At 43.4% G+C, this 23,050-nt stretch overlaps 1 protein-coding gene across 2 annotated transcripts; it reads left to right on the top strand.

The window, feature by feature from the left end:
- Positions 1 to 34: 34 nt before the first annotated feature.
- On the top strand, positions 35 to 23,050 carry itpkca (inositol-trisphosphate 3-kinase Ca). Of its 2 annotated transcripts, none has more exons than XM_023967480.2 (7): positions 35 to 944; positions 3,426 to 3,525; positions 3,948 to 4,161; positions 7,020 to 7,224; positions 19,105 to 19,206; positions 19,521 to 19,592; positions 19,697 to 23,050. In XM_023967480.2, exons 1-7 carry the CDS (start codon positions 579 to 581, stop codon positions 19,901 to 19,903), a joined length of 1,266 nt encoding a protein of 421 aa, XP_023823248.1. In that variant the 5' UTR covers positions 35 to 578; the 3' UTR covers positions 19,904 to 23,050. The 2 variants fall into 2 exon arrangements, with proteins under 2 accessions (XP_023823248.1, XP_023823249.1); XM_023967481.2 differs by having other exon boundaries at positions 40 to 938.

Genomic DNA, 23,050 nt, shown 5'->3' with positions numbered 1-23,050 from the left:
ATGGCGTGATCAGGGATTTCTATTGGAAAAGCAATTTATGCCCATCTTCATACTGTACTGTCTTTGCTACAGCTACTCCTCGATGATTTACATATACATATTGATTAACGGACAACAAATCATTGTCGTTTAGGGGTGGGGTTAACAATAGCTAATGCAATTCTAGCCCCCCCATGTGGCGACGAAGTATTATTGCAAGCACCTGGTTGAAAATATTTGGTCGTGATTTGGTGAATGTCGTTAGAAATTTAAACTTCTCGGAGACTGGCATATCTGCATTATCGCACGTGCAAACGGTAATGTAACTAGCTATTGCCTGCGTTGGTGGTTAAACTGGTTTGAACGGTTAAAAAGGTGCATCAAGTTGCGGAGATCAACCAGGGTATTGTCCGTTCAATTATTGCTTCAATCCAAGATGAAACGTACGGTGGGCGTGGCTCCCTATTTTCGTTTGGACTAGTTAACTAACCTCCGCAGCAGCAAAATCAGGTGAGGCTGCACTCATTCACCACAAAAATTCTGACGAGGATGACTAAAACTCTAGTGACCACAGTTCGAGCCCGAGGAGCAAGGGGGATATGAACCACAGTTGCTCAAACGCGTCGGAGGAGCCAGTGTTGTCGGCGAACGGGAAGGCAGACTCCACAAAACATGCTGCTGATTTCCCCTCACATTGCGAAACCGTACACGAAAATGTTACACAACTGGTGGTCACATGTGAATCGAGCCGAATTGAATTGGAGGCCATGAGGATTAGCGGGCTCTCGGTTGGATCTCATCCCGACGAGGAGTCGATTTGCTCGGACAGTGGGTTCGGAGGCTCCCCCGCGTCTCTTCTCCTCAGAAAACTGTCAAACGCCTCATCGTCTGTGTTGTCACCAGCCTCGTCTTTTGAAGAAAATGAGGACGACCGCGGCTGTCCTGATGAGGTCCCCCGGGTGAGTGTAGGTGGTCATGATAATGATTATAATGCTCTATCAGCTGCCATATGATTGGACCAATCGGCATGAGTCTATGTAACGTTTTGCTCAGGAAGATGCATGTGTCATTAGAATATATCATACCAAAACATCTTTGATTGTATGATTAGAACTGGTTTTGGTTCAACAGTTCTGCTTGGTTTAATCTGAACTGATTGAAATTAGGGCAAAGTGTGACTTCTGAAGTCCCAGTAAATTTCCATCTGTTATGATGCCTGTAAATCATATGCTTTTTTTTACTGCTGTGGAAGCACTAGTGCTGGGTGGATCTGTAAACACTGACACAGAAACTGTAAACACTTGTATCCTAGGTGCCCACTCTCCCTACCCCCTCTCCTCATCCCTCTATACACAGACAGAGGCTCAAAGCCTGAGACTGTATAGGCTGAGCTGGGGATAGGATAGGTTTATCACAGAACAAGGAGCCACGGGCCTCCCGAGTGGAGCAGCGTTCTAAGGCATTGCTAGAGGCATCACTACAGACCCGGGTTCGACCCCAGGCTGTGTCGCAGCCTGCCGCGACCGGGAGACCCATGAGGCGGCGCACAATTGACCCAGCATCGTCTAGGTTAGGGTAGGGTTTGGCCGGCCGGGATGTCCTTGTCCCATCTAGCGACTCCTTGTGGTGGGCCGGGCGCATGCATGATGACTTCGGTCGCCGGTTGTACAGTGTTTCCTCCGACACATTGGTGCGGCTGGCTTCCGGGTTAAGCGAGCAGTGTCAAGAAGCAGTGTGGCGTTTCAGGGGATGCATGGCTCTCGACTTTTGCCTCTCCCGAGTCTGTACGGGAGTTGCAGCGATGGGACAAGACTGTAACTTCCAATTTGGTATCATGAAATTCGGGAGAAAAAGGGGTAAAAAAAGAAGAACAATGAGCCAGATATTTCACTGGATGTATAAGTGTGAAGCATCCGATTGGCGTTTCCACTCACTACCACATATAGTGATGAGAGGAAGCCCAGTGGCAGCAGTGGGAGAAGATGGCGTGAGATGGATTTTAGCTGACATTATTCTCATTTTCTCATTGATGAAACATTTGATCTCAGTTTTCTGTTCCCCAAACTATAATCTGTTAAGAACAGAGTAAGTTTGTAGATTTTACCCTTTGCCCCAAAAATGTAAAATTGCTTTGTTTAGAAGAAGCGCAAGGGCGAATTGAGTTACTGTTCACTTCAGAGTAGGCGCCAATAGGCTCTTGCTAGCTCGTGCTTGGCTCTGCCTTCCTACTTGCTTGTTCTGCCCACTGACTAATTTGTTCCTATTGGGAATGACAGGCTGTGGTCTGTTTTGTTATAACACATCTTTGGTTTTGTCATGCTAGTAGGCCTTTTTAGGGCATTAGAGTATTAGACTGTATGGATAATATTAGAGACTGGACAAAGATGGGACAGTCCTTCTTTGAAATCTCATTGTATTTATATGGTAAACATGTAGTCTAGGCAACTAAGGTTTGAAGTACAATAAGGTTTGTTCAACTCAACTTGCGGTGTAGCCTCTCCTTGCCAGGGGGTTTTGTAATGTGTAGTTTCAGGTGTAGCTGCAGGCCACTGCATACATAGAGAACAGGTTGGGCAAGTATTTCCACAGATCCTCATCTGTACATATTTCCAGGGGACACGTTTAGAGTATTGTCAAACTACAGAGACATAGAGCAGAAGAATAGAAACTTAATAAAAGAGAGAGACATGTTAGCACCTTTTAATTAAAAAAATAAATATATAATATATATACATAAAAATCTTTGATGTAAACAATGCCAGAGTGTTGCTGACAATTCCCTATGAAGTGACCTGCTGTAAAGAAGCAAAAAATAACAGCGAATTTAACAGATGGTTTTATTGATTAGCGTTTAGGATTATGTTAATCCAAGTCTGTTGTGGTGTCAACAAATTGCATGTCTGCTTTCGCTGGACATCTTCATAGGTTTTGAAAACCATGAGAAATAAACAGCACAATGCGGAAGCGTCAATTATCACTTAGCAAAGGCCATGGAGGAAAAAGTGACGCTCTCGGAACATTCAGACAGAAACAGCGTTGGCCGGTCTGTCCTGTTTGTCTATCTGTGAATGACTCTGCACATACTCWCTGGGGTACTTTAATGTGTGTTGTGGTCCAGACTTTTCTCAAGTTCATCACAGCTTTCAACAAAACAAGTCCAGCAGCCTGTAAATTATTGAATGTGTGCAGCTGTTACACAAGATCCCAGCCCAACCCCTCCTACATGTCTTGGCTCAGTCTGGTGGCCAATGGTTGTTTCCATAGAGACGCTCGGCCATAGGTCAGAAAGTTGTGTGATGGAGTTTGAGGTTGTCGCTCTCATGACAGTGTCTCTCAGTAAAGTCACAGGGGAGCAGGACAGACAGGAGTGAATGTAAGCTAGAGGTGTTGTACTGTACACTAAGTAATGAGGTGTAATTGCACGATTGATTGCTCTCCCCATGCAGAGTGTCACATGGAAGAAACCCAGAAGCACAGGGACCTCGTCTCCCCTCTCAGTGCCCCCCAAGAAGCCACAGCCCTGGGTGCAAGTAGTCGGACATGCAGGTTGGTTCTTTCTGTCTGACTTTTTCTTTAATTGATCAACTTAATTTTAACCATTATTTAACTAGGCAAGTCAGTTAAGAACAAATTCTTATTTTACAATGACGGCCTACCCCGGCCAAACCCTCCCCTAACCCGGATGACGCTGGGCCAGTTGTGCGCCGCCCTATGGGACTCCCGATCATGGCAGGTTGTGATACATTCCGGGATCGAACCAGGCTCTTTAGTGACGCCTCTAGCACTGAGATGCAGTGCCTTAGATTGCTGCGCCACTCGGGAGCTGACTTCTGCCTTTCTGTATAGTGAAGTTAGTCTTTCTTGCTGGCTTACTGCTAATAGAGGATGGCTGTGTAGTACTAATGTGTTTTGAGAGTATAACATGCCCCCCCCCCCCCCCCTTTGCCCTCTCGTGCCTGGTGGTCCAGGGAGCTTCCATGCAGGGGACTATGGGATGCTGCTGAAGCGCTACACTGAGGGAGAGCAAAAGTGCCTGCAGAGGCTAATGGAGGACTCTCTGAGACCCTTTGTGCCAGGCTACCATGGAGTGGTGCAGCGGGCCGAGCAGGACTACAACATGATGGACGACCTGCTCACACACTTCAACTCCCCTGCCATCATGGATTGCAAGATGGGCACCCGGTGAGTGAGACTGTGATTTAGAGACACTGGGGGCTGGAAATGTTTGCAAAAAAACCCAGATACCTTATTTATTTAAGTTTTCAGACCCGTTGCTATGAGACTCGAAATTGAGCTCCGGTGCATCCTGTTTCCGTTGATCATCCTTGAGATGTTTCTACAACTTGATCGGAGTCCACCTGTGGTAAATTCAGTTGATTGGACATGATTAGGAAAGGCACACACACAGGTCCCACAGTTGACAGTGCATGTCAGACAGAGCAAAAACCGAGCCATGAGGTTGAAGGAATTGTCCGTAGAGTTCCGAAACAGGATTGTGTTGGCACAAATCTGGAGAAAGGTACAAAAAAATGTCAGCAGCATTTAAGGTCCCCAGGAACACAGTGGCCTCCATTCTTAAATGAAGGAAGTTTGGAACAGAGAAGGTCCTTGGTCAGCCAGGTGACCAAGAACCCGATGGTCACTCTGACAGAGCTCCTCTGTGGAGATGGAGAACCTTTCAGAAGGACAACCATCTCTGCAGCATTCCACCAATCAGGCCTTATGGTAGAGTGGCCAGACAAGCYACTCTTCAGTAAAAGGCACATGATAGCCCGCTTGGAGTTTGCCTGAAGGACTGAGAAACCAGATTCTCTGGTTTGATGAAACCAAAATTGAGCTCTTTAGCCTGAATGGGAAAAATGAATGTACAGAGATCCTTAATGAAAACCTGCTCCAGAGTGCTCAGGACCTCAGACTGGAGTGAAGGTTCACCTTCCAACAGGACAATGACCCTGAGCACACAGCCAAGACAATGCAGGAGTGGCTTCGGGACAAGTCTTTGAATGTACTTGAGTGGCCCAGCCAGAGCCCGGAATAGAACCCAATCGAACATCTCTGGAGAGACATGAAAATAGCTGTACAGCGACGCTCCCCATCCAACCTGACCGAGCTTGAGAGGATCTGCAGAGAAGAATGGGAGAAACTCTCCAAATACATGTGTGCCAAGATTGTAGCTTCATACCCAAGAAGACTCGAGGCTGTAATCGCTGCCGAAGATGCTTCAACAAAGTACTGAGTAAAGGGTCTGAATATCTGAATACTCATGTAAATGTGATWTTTTTTTTTATTTGTAAATTTGTCTAAACCAGTTTCTGCTTTGTCGTTATTGGGTATTGTGTGTAGATTGATTGGGGGGGGGAACGACGACAATTGAATCAATTTTAGAATAAGGCTGTAATGTAACAAAATGTGGAAAAAGTCAAGGTGTTTGATTGCATTTTCATGGAGGTCTATAGGGAAGGCCTAATGTAATTTTTGGTAGTAAAAAATGACACAAAATKCACATCAGGTCACCCTCCCAAATGAGTTAATTTGAACTGGACACTAGAACAGTCCAGAAAAATAGGATGTGGAGATGTTTTTTTTTTTTAATAGATTTTCTTAGTATCTCATGTGAGCTGCACTGCAACTCAGTTTTCTGTATTGTAAAGTGCACCAGTGTATAGGCCCTTAGTTGACTATAAAATGTAGATCACTAAACCCATTTAAAGAGAAACAAGTTATTAATGTGTTTGATAAGATTACAGATTCTCTCAGGGGACCCACATGGGTCCCTGACCCCAAGTTTGGGAACCACTGCAATAACCTCTCTCTGCTTGCTTCCTCTCTCTGTGTAACTCCTTTGCCCCCTGCATTGCAGCCTGCCACTGGCTTTCTCACTACTCTCTGTAAAGAAAAGTTATTTTGTGAGAATTTATAGTAGCCTTTTTTTAAGATTATAGCTAGCTTAATTTCTGTCTACTGCTCCTGCTGAGGTCAGGCTCCGTTTAACTTCATCCTTCTAGCCAGCTAGTTGTACAGTGAGCTATCTGGCTAACAGTAGCCAGGTCACCGTTAGCTAGCCGTCTGACTGAAATATCAGCGACTATTTACCAATTGTACACTCATTCCCTGAGAGTCAGGTTTTTTGTTTGTTTGGGGGATGTCTGTTGACACGGCAGGAGTCAAGGGACGTTAAAAAAATTGCCTTAGACCACTGCGCTACTCGGGAGGCTTAAGGTGCTTGAGGTGTCACTACAGACCCGGGTTCGATCTCGGGCTGTGTTGCAGCCGGCTGCAACCAGGAGACCGCGCACAATTGGCCCAGTATTGTCCATGTTAGGGGAGGGTTTGTCCGGTTGGGATGTCCTTGTCACATCGCGCTCTGGCGACTCCTGTGGCGGGTCGGGTGCATGCACGCTGACCCGGGCGCAAGGTGTACGGTGTTTCCTCCAACACATTGGTGCGGCTGGCTTCCAGGTTTAGCGAGCAGTGTGTAAAGAAGCAGTGCGACGTGGCAGGGTCGTGTTTCTGGGGACGCATGGCTCTCGACCATCGCCTCTCCCGAGTCCCATCGTTGCAACTACCGTACGGACAAGACTGTAACTACCAATTGGGGAGTAAAAAAAAAATTGTTTTACATACGTCCGGCATTTCGCAAGACCATTGTCAGCAGCGTTTCTCTCTGCCACTTGCCAGCGTTGGTCTGGGCAGAGGTAGTTTGTTTCACATCTCGGCCTGAGTTTGCCGTTTGGCAGAGTGGTAAATGAAATGCGCTGCTGACAAGGCACATCCCGGGGGAGCAGGTGAGCATACCTGAATTATGAATACACTCGTTCGCAGAGGCAGGCGTGGTTAGAATATTAGCGTTCTGAGATTTGATCAATGCTGGGAACGCAATAATAATAAGTGGGTAAACTATAATTAACAGAGTAAAAAGGTTAGTAAACACTTTCACAAATTAAAAAAAGTGCAGAAATGGTGATTCCATGCGTTTACCCTCCAGTACATCCCTGCTTGTGATGAGTATGTATGTGATATTAAGCTGTCTGCTCTGTTAGGACATACTTGGAAGAGGAGCTGGCGAAGGCTCGGGAGAGGCCCCAGCCTCGTCAGGACATGTATGAGAAGATGGTGGACGTGGACCCAGAGGCCCCCACTGCAGAGGAGCGAGCCCTACAGGCAGTACTCAAGACCAGATACATGCAGTGGAGAGAGACCCTAAGCTCCACCACCACTCTGGGCTTCCGCATCGAGGGACTCAAGGCACGAACACGCACAGACACGCACGCACAGACACACACAGACACACAAACACAGACAGTCTGGGGCAAGTGAGCTGAGCAAGTTGAGCCTGCTCTGAGGTTGCCCAGGTGTAAAAATCCCCATTGTTTAAGTCACATGTGTCAAACACAAGGACACATTTCTATCAGGCAGCAAGCACTGCCAACTGGCTGTGTGCCAAATGGCAGCACATTGCCACACATGCCCCTCCTCCCAGACCCACACACATATGAGCCAGCCAGTGTGTGTGGGTCTGGGAGGAGGGGCATGTGTGGCAATGTGCTGCCATTTGGCACACAGCCAGTTGGCAGTGCTTGCTGCCTGATAGAAATGTGTCCTTGTGTTTGACACATGTGACTTAAAAAATTGGGATTTTTTTACAATTAGGATTTTTTTATATCATTACTAATGACACTGACCGAATCTTTTACCAGCTAAGTTTCATTTCCGTGTGAATAAAGGATTCACACGCTAGTATAAATTACTACTAAATGACACTAGGGCATACGCGAGTATTAAGGAGTTGTAAATTGTCATCTACTTTATGAAATTACAGCCTGAATTCAATGTGGCTTTCACTCGCCATAGAGTGAAAGTGCACAGACACATGCCACAGTCCTAGGCTTCTAAAATGTTGGGGTCTAGTATCGGTTTCTAAAGCTTAACAATGAATAACCAAAAGAACAAACCTACAACAAAACACCATTGCGAAGGGGAAACATGTCGGCCTATTACAGCAACATTTGAACAGAAGCCTAGGCTGACTACTCAACTGCAAGAAGTTGAGCGCACCATACAGCGGTGCTGCATTCAAGAACACCATGATCCATGCATTGCAAATAACAATTAAAACATGTTTTAAGTTCATGTTATAACAACCTAGCTATGTTTTTATTTGGAGTCTTTAAATACATTTTGATTAGGGTCGCAGTATATTATGCAAAGCTAATACTGGTCCAGCCTTTGCAGCTAATCTCCTTTATTTTATGTATGTTCAAATGCTATATACAGTGTCCTATGTACATTTGTAAGACATTGTAAAGGGGCATATTTCTTTGTTTTATGAAACAATGGCCAGTTTGGGTAGCAGTTGTATGCACATTTATATGTAAAAACAAACTGGCAAAGTCTGGCCAGCAAATTCGTTGGCCCGATTTGAGTTTGACGCCCCTGGTTTAAGTGAAGGATAGAAAAGTTGAGACTCCTCTGTGGTTTCCCACATTAGGCTGATGATTTCTTTTAAAACTGAAAACAAACAAACTGCAAAGAATTTCAGTAGCCTAACAGACTCACCCCCCTATGTATTTATCTGGACGGTGAAGCTAAAATGTTTAATTTGACTCTATAATGCAGAATTTTGGATTTGAGAAAATGTTTCATATTAGGCGACATTACAGAATGTCATCTTTTTTTATTTGAGGGTATTTTCATACATATCCATTGTACCGTTATATAAAATCTTTCATTTCTAATCTAGCTACCATTTCTAAGGAGGGGACAGTACATGTACATCAAAGTTGGGATCAAGAGACTGATAAACAGTTTTATCACCAGGCCGTCAGACTGTTAAACAGTCACCACTAGCTGGCCAACGCCCAGTACACTGTCCTGAACCTTATTCACTGTTACTAGCCGGCTACCTCCCGGTACACTGTCCTGAACCTTATTCACTGTTACTAGCCGGCTACCTCCCGGTACAACTTCCTGAACCTTATTCACTGTTACTAGCCGGCTACCTCCGGTAACTGTCCCTGACCTTATTCACTGTTAATAGCCGGCTACCTCCCGGTACACTGTCCTGAACCTTATTCACTGTTACTAGCCGGCTACCTCCCGGTAACACTGTCCTGACCTTATTCACTGTTATAGCGGCTACCTCGCAGTACACTTGTCTGAACTTATTCACTGTTAATAGCCGGCTACTCCAGTAACTGTCCTGACCTTATTCAGTGTTACATGCCGGCTACCTCCGGTACACTGTCCTGAACCTTATTCACTGTTATAAGCCGGCTACCTCCGAGTACACTGTCTGAACCTTATTCACTGTTATAGCCGCTACTCCGTACATCTGTCCTGAACTTATTCACTTGTCAATACCGGCTACCTCCCGGTACACTGTCCTGAACCTTATTCACTTGTTACTAGCCGGCTACCTCCGGTACACTGTCCTGAACCTTATTCACTGTTACTAGCCGGCTACCTCCCGGTACATCTGTCCTGAACTTATTCACTGTTACTAGCCGGCTACCTCCCGGTACACTGTCCTGAACCTTATTCACTGTTACTAGCCGCTACTCCCGTACACTGTCTGAACCTTATTCACTGTAATAGCCGCCTACCCTCCGGTACAACTGTCCTGAACCTTATTCACTGTTACTAGCCGGCTTACCTCACGGTACACTGTCCTGAACCTTTTCACTGTTACTAGCCGGCTACCTCGCCGGTACACTGTCCTGAACCTTATTCACTGTTATACCGGCTACCTCCCGTACACCTGTCCTGAACCTTATTCATGTTACTAGCGGCTACCTCCGTACACTGTCCTGACCTTATTCACTGTTACTAGCCGCTACCTCCCGGTACACTGTCCTGAACCTTATTCATGTTACTAGCCGGCTACCTCCGGTACACTGTCCTGAACCTTATTCACTGTATAGCCGGCTACCTCCCGACAGATCAACCGCCTATTAAAGTCCGTAAGGATTCCCACACCCCCACACTTATTTAGATTGAGGCATGATAAGAATACAGTATTACATATAAGTCGGGTAAACGTATGTAAACATTATCTAAGTGACCAGTGTTCAACCCCTGACTATTGTTAAATAGGCAAAGCAGTCTAAGGCAAGGAAACGATGACAGCTAAAAATTGTCTACAAAATAATAAAAAAAAAAAAAAAAAAACAAATAAAAAAAAAAAAAATAAAAAAAACTCCACAAAAAGGTAAAACCAAAAAAAAAACAAAAAAAAAAAAAAAATAATCTAAAAAAAAAACGCTACAAAACAAAGAAAAAATAACACAATAAAAAAAAAAATAGAAAAAAAAAACAAACTAAAAGTAAAACCAAAAAAAAAAAAAAAATATGTTCTAGCATGTTTAATTAAATTATAAAAAATAAAAAATAACCACTCCCCCAATAAAAAAAACAAATAAAAAAATAAAATAAAAAAAAGTAAAAAATATTTAAAAAAAAGTAAAACAAAACGTTTGCTTAAAAAAAAAAAAAAATCAAAAAAAAACAATAAAAAATACCAGAAAAAAAAAACCCAAAAAAAAAAAACCAAAACCCAAAACCAAAAAAAAAAAAAAAAAAAAAACTAACACAAAAAAAAAAAAAAGAAAAAATACTAAAAAAATAATAAACACTCCAACCCTGCTCCTTAGACTGCTTTGCCCTATTTACATAGTCATTGAACACTGGTCACTTTTAATAATGTTTACATACCGTTTTACCCACTTCATATGTATATACTGTATTCTAGTCATGGCTCATCCTATATAACTACTCCTGTACACATCTTTACTATTCATATACTGTCCATACTATCTCTACAGTGCCTTCAAAGTATAAATACCCCTTGACTTATAGCACATTTTGTTGTTACAGCCTGAATTCAAAATTGATTAAAATAAAATAAAGTAGCACCCATCTACACACAATACTCCATAATGACAAAAGTGAAAATGTTTTTACAAATTTGATAAATCAAATACAGAAATATTTAATTTACATAAGTATTCACACTGCCTGAGTCAATACATGTTAGAATCACCTTTGGCAGCGATTACAGCTGTTAGTCTTTCTGGGCAAATCTCTAAGCGCTTTGCACACCTGGACTGTACAATATTAGCCCATTTTATCTTTTTTTTTTATTCTTCAAGCTCTGTGAAGTTGGTTGTTGATCATTGCTAGACAGCCATTTTCTAGTCTTGCCATAGATTTTCAAGCAGATTTAAGTAAACTGTAACTAGGCCACTCAGGAACATTCATTGTTGTCTTGGTGAGCAACTCCAGTGTATATTTGGCCTTGTGTTTTAGGTTATTGTCCTGCTGAAAGGTGAATATATCTTCAGACTGAACCAGGTTTTCCTCTAGGACTTTTCCTGTGCTTAGCTCTAATCCGTTTCTTTTTATCCTAAAAAACTCCCTAGTCCTTGCCGATGACAGTTATGGGTATGATCGTCATCGGCAAGGACTAGGGAATATTTTAGGATAAAAAGAAACGGAAGCCTGGTTCAATGCCTCGCAAAGAAGGGAACCTATTGGTAGGGTAAGGGTAAAGGAAGGGTAAAAATAAAAAAGCATACATTTGAATATCCCTTTGAGCATTGTGAAGTTATTAATTACACTTTGGATGGTGCATCAATATACACAGTCACTACAAAGATACAGGCGTCCTTCCTAACTCAGTTCCCGGACAGAAAGGAAACCGCTCAGGGATTTCACCATGAGGCCAATGGTGACAGATTTTGAGAGTATGAGCAATACTCCATCACCTATTCTGCCTTCCTCTTGTGATGATTTAGTTTAACTTTAATAGCAAATTAAGGGCAACCATTGATGCCATATCCAAACGTAGAGGCCCTTGGATGAGTGAGGAAACTAATGCAGAGATGATGTGGAGAAAGGCAGAGATGACGTGGAGAAAGGCAAAAGTTGCAGGTCCATTATGATATTCTGAGACAGCAACTTGGCATATATAACAAGACCATTAGAAATGCCAGACGGGCTCATTTTTCTCACTTGATCACTAATAATCAGAATAATACGAAAGTGCTTTTCTCGACCATTGGTCTGATAAATCCTACCCCTGCAAACCTATGTGAACGTTCCTCCACATCTGAATGTGATGAGTTTGCTGCATATTTCAGAGATAAGAACCATTAGGCTGGGTATCAGTCAAACAAGACCTGAATAGGAGTTTGACCTGTGCCCTACCCTATCACGCAAAGGCTCTATGGATTTATTTCCCCTGGTTGACACAGACATGCTCAGGAAAGAAATATCACAATTTAAACCTTTAACCTGCCTTCTCAATCTTATCCCCACCACCTTCAAAAGTGTTTAATTGCATATCTGAAGAAATGCAAGCTATTATTAATCACTCCCTGTTCAAAGGCACTTTCCCCACTGCACTAAAAACAGCTATGGTGAAACCTCTTCTGAAGAAAATCTAGATTCTCCATATGATCTTAGAGCCAACACAGATGCCAAACAGCTCTCTGTCCTTGTACTCTTGGATTTAAGTGCTGCATTCGACACTGTTGACCACGATGTCCTTCTGGACACACTGGAGAGGTGGGTTGGCCTCTAAATTGGTTTAGGACCTATTTAACCGGTCRAGAGTTTTCTTTGTCACCAACATAACTCAGAAAATACATATCACGTGGCGTTCCACAAGGTTTGATTTTTGGTCCGGTACTGTTCAGTTTATATATGTTACTTCTTGACAGCTTATCAGACAGCACAGCATTGATTTTCACTGCTACGCTGATACACAGCTTTACAGTTCTGTGTCACCAGAGGATTTTAGCGCCACAGATAAATGATTAGACTGTATTATTAGTGATTTAAATACTTGGATGGCTCAACTTCCTACAGCTAAATCAAGACAAGGCCGAGGTATATATTGTTGGAGCCAAAGCACAGCGAGAGAATCTTTGTCTGCACATTTTCATTCACAGGCAATAAAGATAAAACCCCATGTAAAAAAAACAACCTAGGTGTAAATTCTATCACATGTTAGGAAAGTGACCAAAATAGTTTTTTACCAACTGAGGAACGTTGCCAAGGTGTGTCTGTTTCTCTCTCAGGCTGATACAGAGAGACTCATCCATGCTTTTATTACAAGCAGGCTTGACTACTGTAATACTCTCCTGTCTGGTCTACCCAAGAAAGCCATTGGTCAACTGCAAACGTACAGAATGCTGCTACACGGGTACTGAGCAAGACCAGACGGAGAGCACACTGCCTGGTTTTAAGGTCTCTGTACTGACTGCCTGTGAGTTTTAGAATTCATTTTAAGATTCTTCTATTGATTTTTAAATCAATCCGTGATTGGGCACCCCAATATGTCAGACAGGCTTTTAAGTTATGTACCCAGTAAGTCCCACAGGTCCTCTGGCACTGGCCTTTTAACTATCCCAAAGCCTAGGACCAAGAGCCATGGAGAGGCAGCCTTTAGTTACTATGCCCCCAGCCTCTGGAATAGCCTGCCAGAGAACCCGAGGGGGGACAAAACTGTGGACCTAGWTAAATGAGATCTTAAAACACACCTTTTCTGCTTTGTTTTTCCTTAGGGTGCTTTTAGTTGTTCAGTTTGTATTATTCTTGTTTTTTTTATCCTCATGTTTGTTGTATAGTAAATATTTCAGTTTATTTTCATTGTTTTGTATTTGTTTTTTTCCTGTGACGCACCGCACCTTGTGTTGCGTTCCATGTCTGAAATGTGCTGTGTAAATAAAGCTTGATTTTATTTGACTTTAAAACAGTTAGTTTAATAGCTGTGATGGGGGAACTTAGGATGGATCAACAATATTTTAGTTACTCCACAATACTAAYCTAAATGACTGACAAGAAGGAAGGCTGTACAGAATACAAATATACCAAARTCCTGTTTGCAGTAAGACACTAAAGTAAAAACTGCAAAAAATGTGGTAAAGAAATTATCTTTTTAGGATAAAAATAAACTGAATAGATCTCAGCACAGGCAAAATCCTAGAGGAAAACTTGGTTCAGTCTTCTTTCCACCAGCCACTGTGAGATGAATTTACCTTTCAGCAGGACAATAACCTAAAACACAAGGCCACATGTTGCTTACCAAGATGACATTGAATGTTCCTGAGTGGCCTAGTTACAGTTTTGACTTAAATCATCTTGGAAAATCTGTCAAGACATGAAAATGGCTGTTTAGCAATGATCAACAAAAAACTTGACAGAGCTTGGAGAATTTTAAAAGAATAGTCTGCAAATATTGCACAATCTAGGTGAGCAAAGCTCTTAGAGACTTCCCCAGAAAGAGTCACGGCTGTAAACCCTGCCAAGGGTGATTCTAACATGTATTGACTCAGGGGTGTGAATACTAATGTAAAGGAGATATTTCTGTATTTGATGTTCATTAAATTTGCAAAAATGTATAAACATGTTTTCACTTTGTCATTATGGGGTGTTATGTGTAGATGGGTGARAAAGAAATCTATATGAATCCGTTTTGAATTCCATGTAACACAGCAAAATATGGATTAAGTCTAGGGGTAGGAATCATTTCTGAAGGCACTGTAGAGATAATATGGACAGTATATTTATATAAAAGGTGTGCAGTAATTTTTAGAGTGAGCCGTGATTAGAATACAGTATATACATATAAAGTGGGTAAAATGGTATGTGAACATTTATTAAAGTGAACAGTGTTCAATGACTATAGGGCATAGCCGTCTCGAAGGTGCAGGGTAAAGTACCGGGTGGTAGCAGGCTAGTAACAGTGACCAAGGTTCAGGGTAGTGTACTGGGCGTAGGCCCGGCTAGTGGTCAATGTTTAACAGTGATCGCCTGGAGATGAAGCTGTTTATCATTCTCTTGATCCCAACTTTGATGCACCTGTACTGTCTCCACCTTCTAGATGGTAGTGAGGTGAACAGGCCGTGGCTCTGGTGGCTGAGGTCTTTTGATGATCTTCTTGGCCTTCATGTGACACTGGGTGTTGTAGATGTCCTGGAGGGAAGGCAGTGTGCTTTGATGATGCTTTGGGCTGATCGCACCACCCTCTGGAGAGCCCTGCGGTTGAGGACGGTGCAATTTGTATTTTTTATTTAACTAGGCATGTCAGTTAGGAATAAATTCTTATTTACAATGACGGCCTACACCGGCCATACCCAGACGACGCTGGGCCAATGTTGCGCCGCCCTATGGGACTCCCAATCATGGTCGGTTGTGATACAGCCTGGAATCGAACCAGGATGTCTGTAGTGACGCCTCAAGCACTGAGATGCAGTGCCTTAGACCGCTGTGCCACTCGGGAGCCCCAATTGCTGTACCAGGCGGTGATACAGCACGACATGATGCTCTCACTGGTGCCTACCTTCACCACTTGGGGTCAGCTCTTCAGGAAGTCCAGGGCCCAGATTCACAAAACCTTCTTAAGAAGAAATGTCTTCTTATTAACTGCAATTTTTTCCTTAACTATAGTTTTATGAAAGAAGTTAAGCAACGTTTCTATTCTTTAAAAAGGTTATTGGAAATGTTCTTGAACTATTTCTTATGTTTCTCCTTTAAACAAGAAGTTAAGAAATTAGATTATTGAAAATAAAGTTMTTGGATTTGTTCTTTATTCCAATATAGCTAAACCCTTCAACTCAGGGCAGTGAGAGAATAAGGTCATGAAAGTAATTGAACATTCACCCACAAACTTTGTCTGAAAGTTTCAGTATAGATTATTATAAACCCAAGAACATGTTTCAGAACAGTAATCTCAGTACAAATATKCTAAAATGATTGCCATTGCTAGCTAAGAAGATGGTTAAGAAATTATTTGAGAAGTTCATAAGAAAATCATTAAATCTTAGTTTAAGTGCAATTCATCAACAATATCCTATCTTTTTCTTAAGAAGCTTCTTAATTTTTTTTGCGTAAAAAGTGTTTTCTGTGAGTCTGGGCCCAGGACCCAGTTCCACAGGGATGGGTTCAGACCCAGTGATGAGCTTGGAGGGAAATATGGTGMTGAAGGTTGMGCTGTAGTCAATGAACAGCATTATTACATAGGTATTTATATTGTCCAGGTGGGATAGGGCAGTGTGCTGTGCAATGGCGATTGTGTCGTCCGTGGATCTGTTGAGGTGGTATGCGAATTGTAGGTTGTCGGGTAAGATGGAGGTGATATCCTTAACTAGTCTCTTGAAGCACTTCGTGATGATAGAAGTGAGTGCTACGGGGCGATTAGTCATTTAGTTCAGTTACCTTCGCCTTCTTTGGTACAGGAACATCTTGCGGCTTGAGATGCCGTCTGGGCCGGCAGTCTTGCGAGGGTTAAAATGCTTAAATTACTTACTCACGTCAGGCAAGGAGAACGAGAGCACACCGTCCTCGTCCATGTTTTCCTCGAAGCAGACAAAGGTGTTTAGCTTATCCGGGAGCGCGGCGTCGGAAGGTGGCTGGCTTTCCCTTTATAATACATGATTGTCTGGAGATCCTGCCACATTTCTCGTGTCGTTTTGCCTCTAGATGGAATGCTGCCGTCTGTCCAGGGTTGTTGGTTTGGATAAGTTGTAATCGTCACAGTGGCAACAACATCCTCTATGCACTTCCTGATGAACCCAGTGTATACGTCGATACTATTCTCAGAGGCGACCCGGGAAAATGTTCCAGTCCGCGTGATCAAAACAATCTTGAAGCATAGATTCCAATTGGTCAGACCAATGTTAAWCAGTCCTTACCACGGGTGCTTCCTGTTGGAAGTTTCTGCCTATAGGTGTGATATGATTTTCCGAAGAGAGGGCGGGGGAGGGCCTTGTAGCTGTAGCAATGATCACGAGTTTGTGAGTATAGCCCAGGAGATGTTGACAGAATTTCGGTAGCGTTTTACTCAGATTTCCTTTGTTAAAGTCCCCAGCTGCAATACATGCGGCCTCAGGATATGCGGTTTCCAGACCTAAATGTCATTCCCTGAGGATGTGTAGCCTAAAGACCAGTGTATATAAAGTTACCCGTTTGGACTCGAATGTCTAATCCAGTTTGCACATAGTCCAGTGTAGTTCCCTGAGAGCTGTCGTGGTGTCTGCTTGGGGGGGAATATACACGACAGTGATGATGACCAAAGAAAATGATCTCTGGAGGTAATGTGGTCGGCATTTGATGGTGAGATATTACAGATCGGGAGAACAAAAGGACTTGAGTCCCTGTACGTTACCACAATGCTATTGGTCTTTCGCACTCATTATTCATGATTCATTCATGATTATCCGTAATCATGGTAGCATCCACATTAGTGCAGGTGTTCAGAAACATATTCTATTCTTATTTACAATAAAATTTACTCAAATGTCACAATACATTATTTACAATTAATTTCTATTGAGCACAACATAATCTGAAGCACAACCAAAACAAACTGCAAATGCATCCATTAAATGCATCCAGCTAGGAATATGTGACCAAAATATGAAACTTTTGACTACTTTAATATACATTTAAGTGAATTTGTCCAAATACTTATGACAAATTCAAAATGCATTCATTTCTAAATGGTAAAAGCCACTGTCTTATTGCTATCCAGCGTGAGCCACTGTCTTATTGCTATCCAGCGGGAGCCACTGTCTTATTGCTATCCAGCGTGAGCCACTGTCTTAAATTGCTCTCCAGCGTGAGCCACTTGTCTTATTGCTTCTCTAGCGTGAGCCACTGTCTTATTGCTCTCAGCGTGAGCCACTGTCTTATTGCTTCCTAGCGTGAGCCACTGTCTTATTGCTCTCTAGCGTGAGCCACTGTCTTATTGCTCTCTAGCGTGAGCCACTGTCTTATTGCTCTCCAGCGTGAGCCACTGTCTTATTGCTATCCAGCGTTGAGCCACTGTCTTATTGCTCTCCAGCGTGAGCCACTGTCTTATTGCTAGCCAGCGTGAGCCACTGTCTTATTGCTTCTCTAGCGTGAGCCACTGTCTTATTGCTCTCTAGCGTGAGCCACTGTCTTATTGCTTCTCAGCTGAGCCACTTTCTTATTCTTCCAGCGTGAGCCACTGTCTTATTGCTCTCAGCGTGAGCCACTGTCTTATTGCTCCAGCGTGAGCCACTGTCTTATTGTTCTCTAGCTGAGCCACTGTCTTATGCTCCAGCGTGAGCCACTGTCTATTGCTCTTCTAGCGTGAGCCACTGTCTTATTGCTCTCCAGCGTGAGCCACTGTCTTATTGCTCTCTAGCGTGAGCCACTGTCTTATTGCTCTCAGCTGAGCCACTGTCTTATTGCTATCCAGCGTGAGCCACTGTCTTAATGCTCTCCAGCGTGAGCCACTGTCTTATTGCTCTCTAGCGTGAGCCACTGTCTTATTGCTATCCAGCGTGAGCCACTGTCTTATTGCTCTTCCAGCGTGAGCCACTGTCTTATTGCTATCCAGCGGAGCCACTGTCTTATTGCTCTCTAGCGTGAGCCACTGTCTTATTGCTATCCAGCGTGAGCCACTGTCTTATTGCTACCAGCGTGAGCCACTGTCTTATTGCTCTCCAGCGTGAGCCACTGTCTTATTGCTATCCAGCGTGAGCCACTGTCTTATTGCTCTCTAGCGTGAGCCACTGTCTTATTGCTCTCTAGCGTGAGCCACTGTCTTATTGCTATCCAGCGTGAAGCCCACTGTCTTATTGCTCTCTAGCGTGAGCCACTGTCTATTGCATATCCAGCGTGAGCCACTGTCTTATTGTTCCCAGCGTGAGCCACTGTCTTATTTGTTCGCTAGCTTGAGCCACTGTCTTATTGCTCTCTAGCGTGAGCTGCGCGTCAGTCTTGAAAATGGAACCAGAGTTTAGTTATATGTTCGGGCAGCGCAAGTATTTTAGGATTTTATGGAGCTGACCTGCTCACCTCCAGGTTTTGTTGAAATGAATAAAAGCATCTCATGCGCTGCAAAAGTTGCAGGTCCAATGTTAGCAAGCCAGTAAAACTGTTTGTGACCGTGTTACGGTGTTTTTTTGTTGCATGTAAACTATTTTCACATTTTGTGACTATAATCTTCGGGCATGCCAAAAATACTCTGGACTTGCCTGTTGGACATTTCAGACCTAAATGTCATTCCCTGAGGATGTGTAGCCCAAAGACTTGTATATATAAAGTTACCCGTTTGTGCACGCATGTCTAAACCATTGTTAAATCCTTGTGTAGAAGGCTGATGGTGTTTGCAACACAAACTTTAAAAGGACCAAGAGCAGAGAAGAGGTGATGCAGGCACTGCAGGACTTTGTGGGTTGCAACACCCTAATTCTGGTGAGTGTTTCTCAGAGCCACTGTTCGCCCCGGCCATCTATTTGTTTTTTTGTTAATTAAACAGAAGAGCAGAGCATCCAGCATTGTGGTCAAAAATATTTGCAGTAACTTCTCTGTTGTTCTATTGCGCAAATAATGATGTGCAGTGATGTCAACGGGGGGAAAAGTGTTTGTTGTTTGGAGTAACTTCTTTTTTTGTAATATCGCAAATGGACGTGGCASTTTTACCAAGTATATATTCCAGCTTTAATCTTACCCCCTTTACCTTTATCTTCCTCTCTCAGGATTATAGTTCTCTTTCTCTTCTCTTTCAGAAGGGATATCTGAGACGAATGAAGGATCTTCGACTGGTGTTGGAGGCATCCATCTTCTTCAGAACACATGAGGTAAGCCGTTTTCCACTGCGTTCATGGTATAATGCATGCTTTGCATGTCTTGATGCTGGTCTCTGAATTGCGAGGTGCACACTAACATCTGTTTCTCTCTGCAGGTGGTGGGCAGCTCCCTACTATTTGTGCATGACAGTACAGGGAAGACAGGAGTATGGATGATTGATTTTGGGAGGACTGTCCCCCTGCCGCCGCCTCTCACCCTGGACCACCGCACCCCCTGGATAGAGGGCAACCGAGAGGATGGGTACCTTTGGGGGCTGGATAACCTCATTGATGTCCTGACCGATATGCTGCATCTCACCTGAACTGAACCTCACAATTGAATGACTGACACAGGACCTCATCCCAACCAAAACACCCTTTCCCACCTGAACCAAATCCGAATGGCCATTTCAGCTTTTACCTGAGAGTTTTGACAAACGAGAGATTGTTCACATATTGGACTCGGATTCTGTGTTGGGGTTTAGGGGGTACTGGACTACCGTCTGTGGCTATAATGAAGGCAATGGGAGAGGAACAGAGGTGTATGTGGTGGACAAAGGAAAATAGTAGCACTAGTTCCTCAGAAGAACTATACAACAGCAATGCAAAATGAAACACTGCCCTTTTATCATCTTCCACATAATCCCCCCCAAACAAATTCCGCCATTTTGTTCTATTACAATTGTACTTAATAATCATCAGCTCTAAGTGTTTCTTACTCCAGGTTTGAGGGCTGTAGGACCTAAACAATTAATGTTGATACTATACTATTATGCTCCACATAATGGAGTGGCCCTTAATATTAATAGAGGACTCATAAAACCTAGTAAAACCTCTGCGAACTGTGTTAATGAACACTGCCTTCAAGTTTGTTTATTATTCATATACTCATGATATACAGTGCATTCGGGAAGTATGCAGGCCCCTTGACCTTTTTCCACATTCTGTTACATTACAGCCTTATTCTAAAATGGATTCAATATTTTTTTCCCTCATAAATCTACACACAATACCCCCTAATGTCAAAGCAAAAACAAGCTTTTAGAATTATTTGCAAATTTATAAAAATTWAAACTGATATCACATTTACATGAGTATTCAGACCCTTTACTCAGTACTTTGAAGTACCTTTGGCAGCGATTACAGCCTTGATTCTTCTTGGGTATGACTCTACAAGCTTGGCACACCTGTATTTGGGGAGTTTCTCCCATTCTTCTCTGCAGATCTTCTCAAGCTCTGTCAGGTTGGATGGAGAGCATCACTGCACAGCTATTTTCAGGTCTCTCCAGAGATCGATTTGGTTCAAGTCCGGGCTCTGGCTGGGCCACTCAAGGACATTCAGAGACTTGTCCCGAAGCCACTCCTGCGTTGTCTTGGCTGTGTGTTTCGGGTCYTTGTCCTGAACCTTCGCTCCCAGTCTGTGGTCCTGAGCGCTCTGGAGCAGGCTTTCATCAAGGATCTCTCTGTACTTTGCTCTGTTAATCTTTCCCTCGATCCTGACTAGTCTCCCAGTCCCTGCCGCTGAAAAACATCCCCACAGCATGATGTTGCCGCCACCATGCTTCACCTTGCCAGGTTTCCTCCAGACGTGACACTTGGCATTCAGGCCAATGAGTTCAATCTTGGTTTCATCAGACCGGATAATCTTGTTTCTCATGGTCTGAGAGTCCTTTAGGTGCCTTTTGGCAAACTCCAAGTGGCCTATCATATGCCTTTTACTGAGGAGTGGCTTCGTTCAGGCCACTACCATAAAGACCTGATTGGTTGAGTGCTGCGGTGATGGTTGTCCTTCCGGAAGGTTCTCTCATCTCCACAGAGGAACTCTTGGGCTCTGTCAGAGTGACCATCGGGTTCTTGTGCARTTCRCTGACAATACCTTCGACCTCATTGCTTTGCTCTGACATGCACTGTCAACTGTGGGACCTTATATAAACAGGTGTGTGCCTTTCCAAATAATATCCAATCAATTGAATTTACCACAGGTGGACTTCAATCAAGTTGTAGYAACATCTCAAGGATGATCAATGGAAACAGGATGCACCTGAGCTCTATTTCGAGTCTCCTAGCAAAGGGTCTGAATACTTATGTAAATAAGGTATTTTTTTATTTAGTAAATGTGTCATCATGGGGTATAGCATGTAGATTAATGATGGAAAAACATTTTATTTAATACATTTTTGAATAATGCTGTAACGTAACAAAATGTGTAAAAAGGAAAGGGTTCTGAATACTTTCTGAATGCACCGTACATAGTGCAACGAAATACTTACTTGCAGGTTCAGCTCACGACAATAGAAATTAAGCGAAGAAAAACATTTGGGGCCATAAATATAATTCAAAGCGGCACTCTGACAAATTGTGAATTTACATGTGCCAGGGAATTGTGCAATAATAAATAGACATTGTGCAGTAGGTGTGTGTGTGCATGTGTGTGAGTCCATGTGTGATAGGGTGCAGGGAGTCTGTTATTCCGGCAGTCAGTCCTGGTTCAAGAGTTAAGTAGTCTGTTGGCTTGTGGGTAAAGAACTGTCTCTGAGATGGTGGTCCGGGAACAGACGGTAACGGAGTGAATAGTCCATGGCTGGGCTGAGCGGGGTCCTTGTCCTGTATGGTGGGGAGCACGGTTCCAGTGATGTACTGGGCAGTCTTCTCCCCCCTCTGAAGGGCCTTGCGGTCGTGAATGGAGCAGTTTCTGTACCAAGCCGGGATGCAGCCGGTCAGGATGCTGTCAATGTTGCTGCGGTAGAATTAGGAGAGGACCCGGGGGAGCGTGCCGATTTTCTTCAGCCACCTGAGAAAGTAGAGGCGCAGTTGCACCTTGACCAGGGCTGTGGTGTTGTCTGTCACTGTGAGGTTCTCTGTGATGTGGACGCAGAGGAACCTGAAGCTGCTGACTCCACTGCAGTGTTGTTGATATGGAGTGGGGCGTAATCCCTGCTTCCTGAAGTCGGCAATCAACTCCTTTGTTTTGCACCACACATTTATCCCCTTCTTTGAGAGAGAAACAGTCTAGTTATCCTGTAAGAATGTGTGACTTTAGAGGGCAATATAGGACCCAAACAACATGCTTCCAGGCATAGAGCCTAGTGGGGTATCCTGCAGGCTGAAACAATGACAGCATTTGTGAATCTTAAATATCCTAAATATAATCCGACAAGGAGTTCTTCACTTGCACAAAGTGCCACTGCACAAATACTTTTCTATTGATGAGACTGTTATGGTCCCCCCCCCCCACCTTTGCTATACAGTACAACTAAGATATGAAGGCAAAGGCCAAATGTACAACTATAAGTGTGTTGATGGATTTAGTATTATTATGTGAGTAGCAGTTCATCAAATTGGCAGATTAAGATGTCCTGGAACTGAGTTGAACAACTGTGATATTTTGAGCAATGTCTGCAACTGGTTTCTTAGACCAGGCTACTCAAATGGAAGCCATTAAAATGTGGACCAACTCTTGTCTTGCGATA

The sequence above is a fragment of the Salvelinus sp. IW2-2015 genome, linkage group LG23 (genome assembly GCF_002910315.2).
Source record: "Salvelinus sp. IW2-2015 linkage group LG23, ASM291031v2, whole genome shotgun sequence".
Lineage (NCBI taxonomy): Eukaryota > Metazoa > Chordata > Actinopteri > Salmoniformes > Salmonidae > Salvelinus > Salvelinus sp. IW2-2015.
This window is presented reverse-complemented; position numbering and strand designations above follow the sequence as displayed.

Bases quoted from the DNA above. Each gene is read 5' to 3' on its own strand.
- itpkca (XM_023967480.2), top strand. From the start codon at position 579: ATGAACCACAGTTGCTCAAACGCGTCGGAGGAGCCAGTGTTGTCGGCG. The intron at 19,207-19,520 runs GTGAGTGTTTCT...CTTCTCTTTCAG, and splicing joins GTTGCAACACCCTAATTCTG to AAGGGATATCTGAGACGAAT. The intron at 19,593-19,696 runs GTAAGCCGTTTT...TTCTCTCTGCAG, and splicing joins TCTTCTTCAGAACACATGAG to GTGGTGGGCAGCTCCCTACT.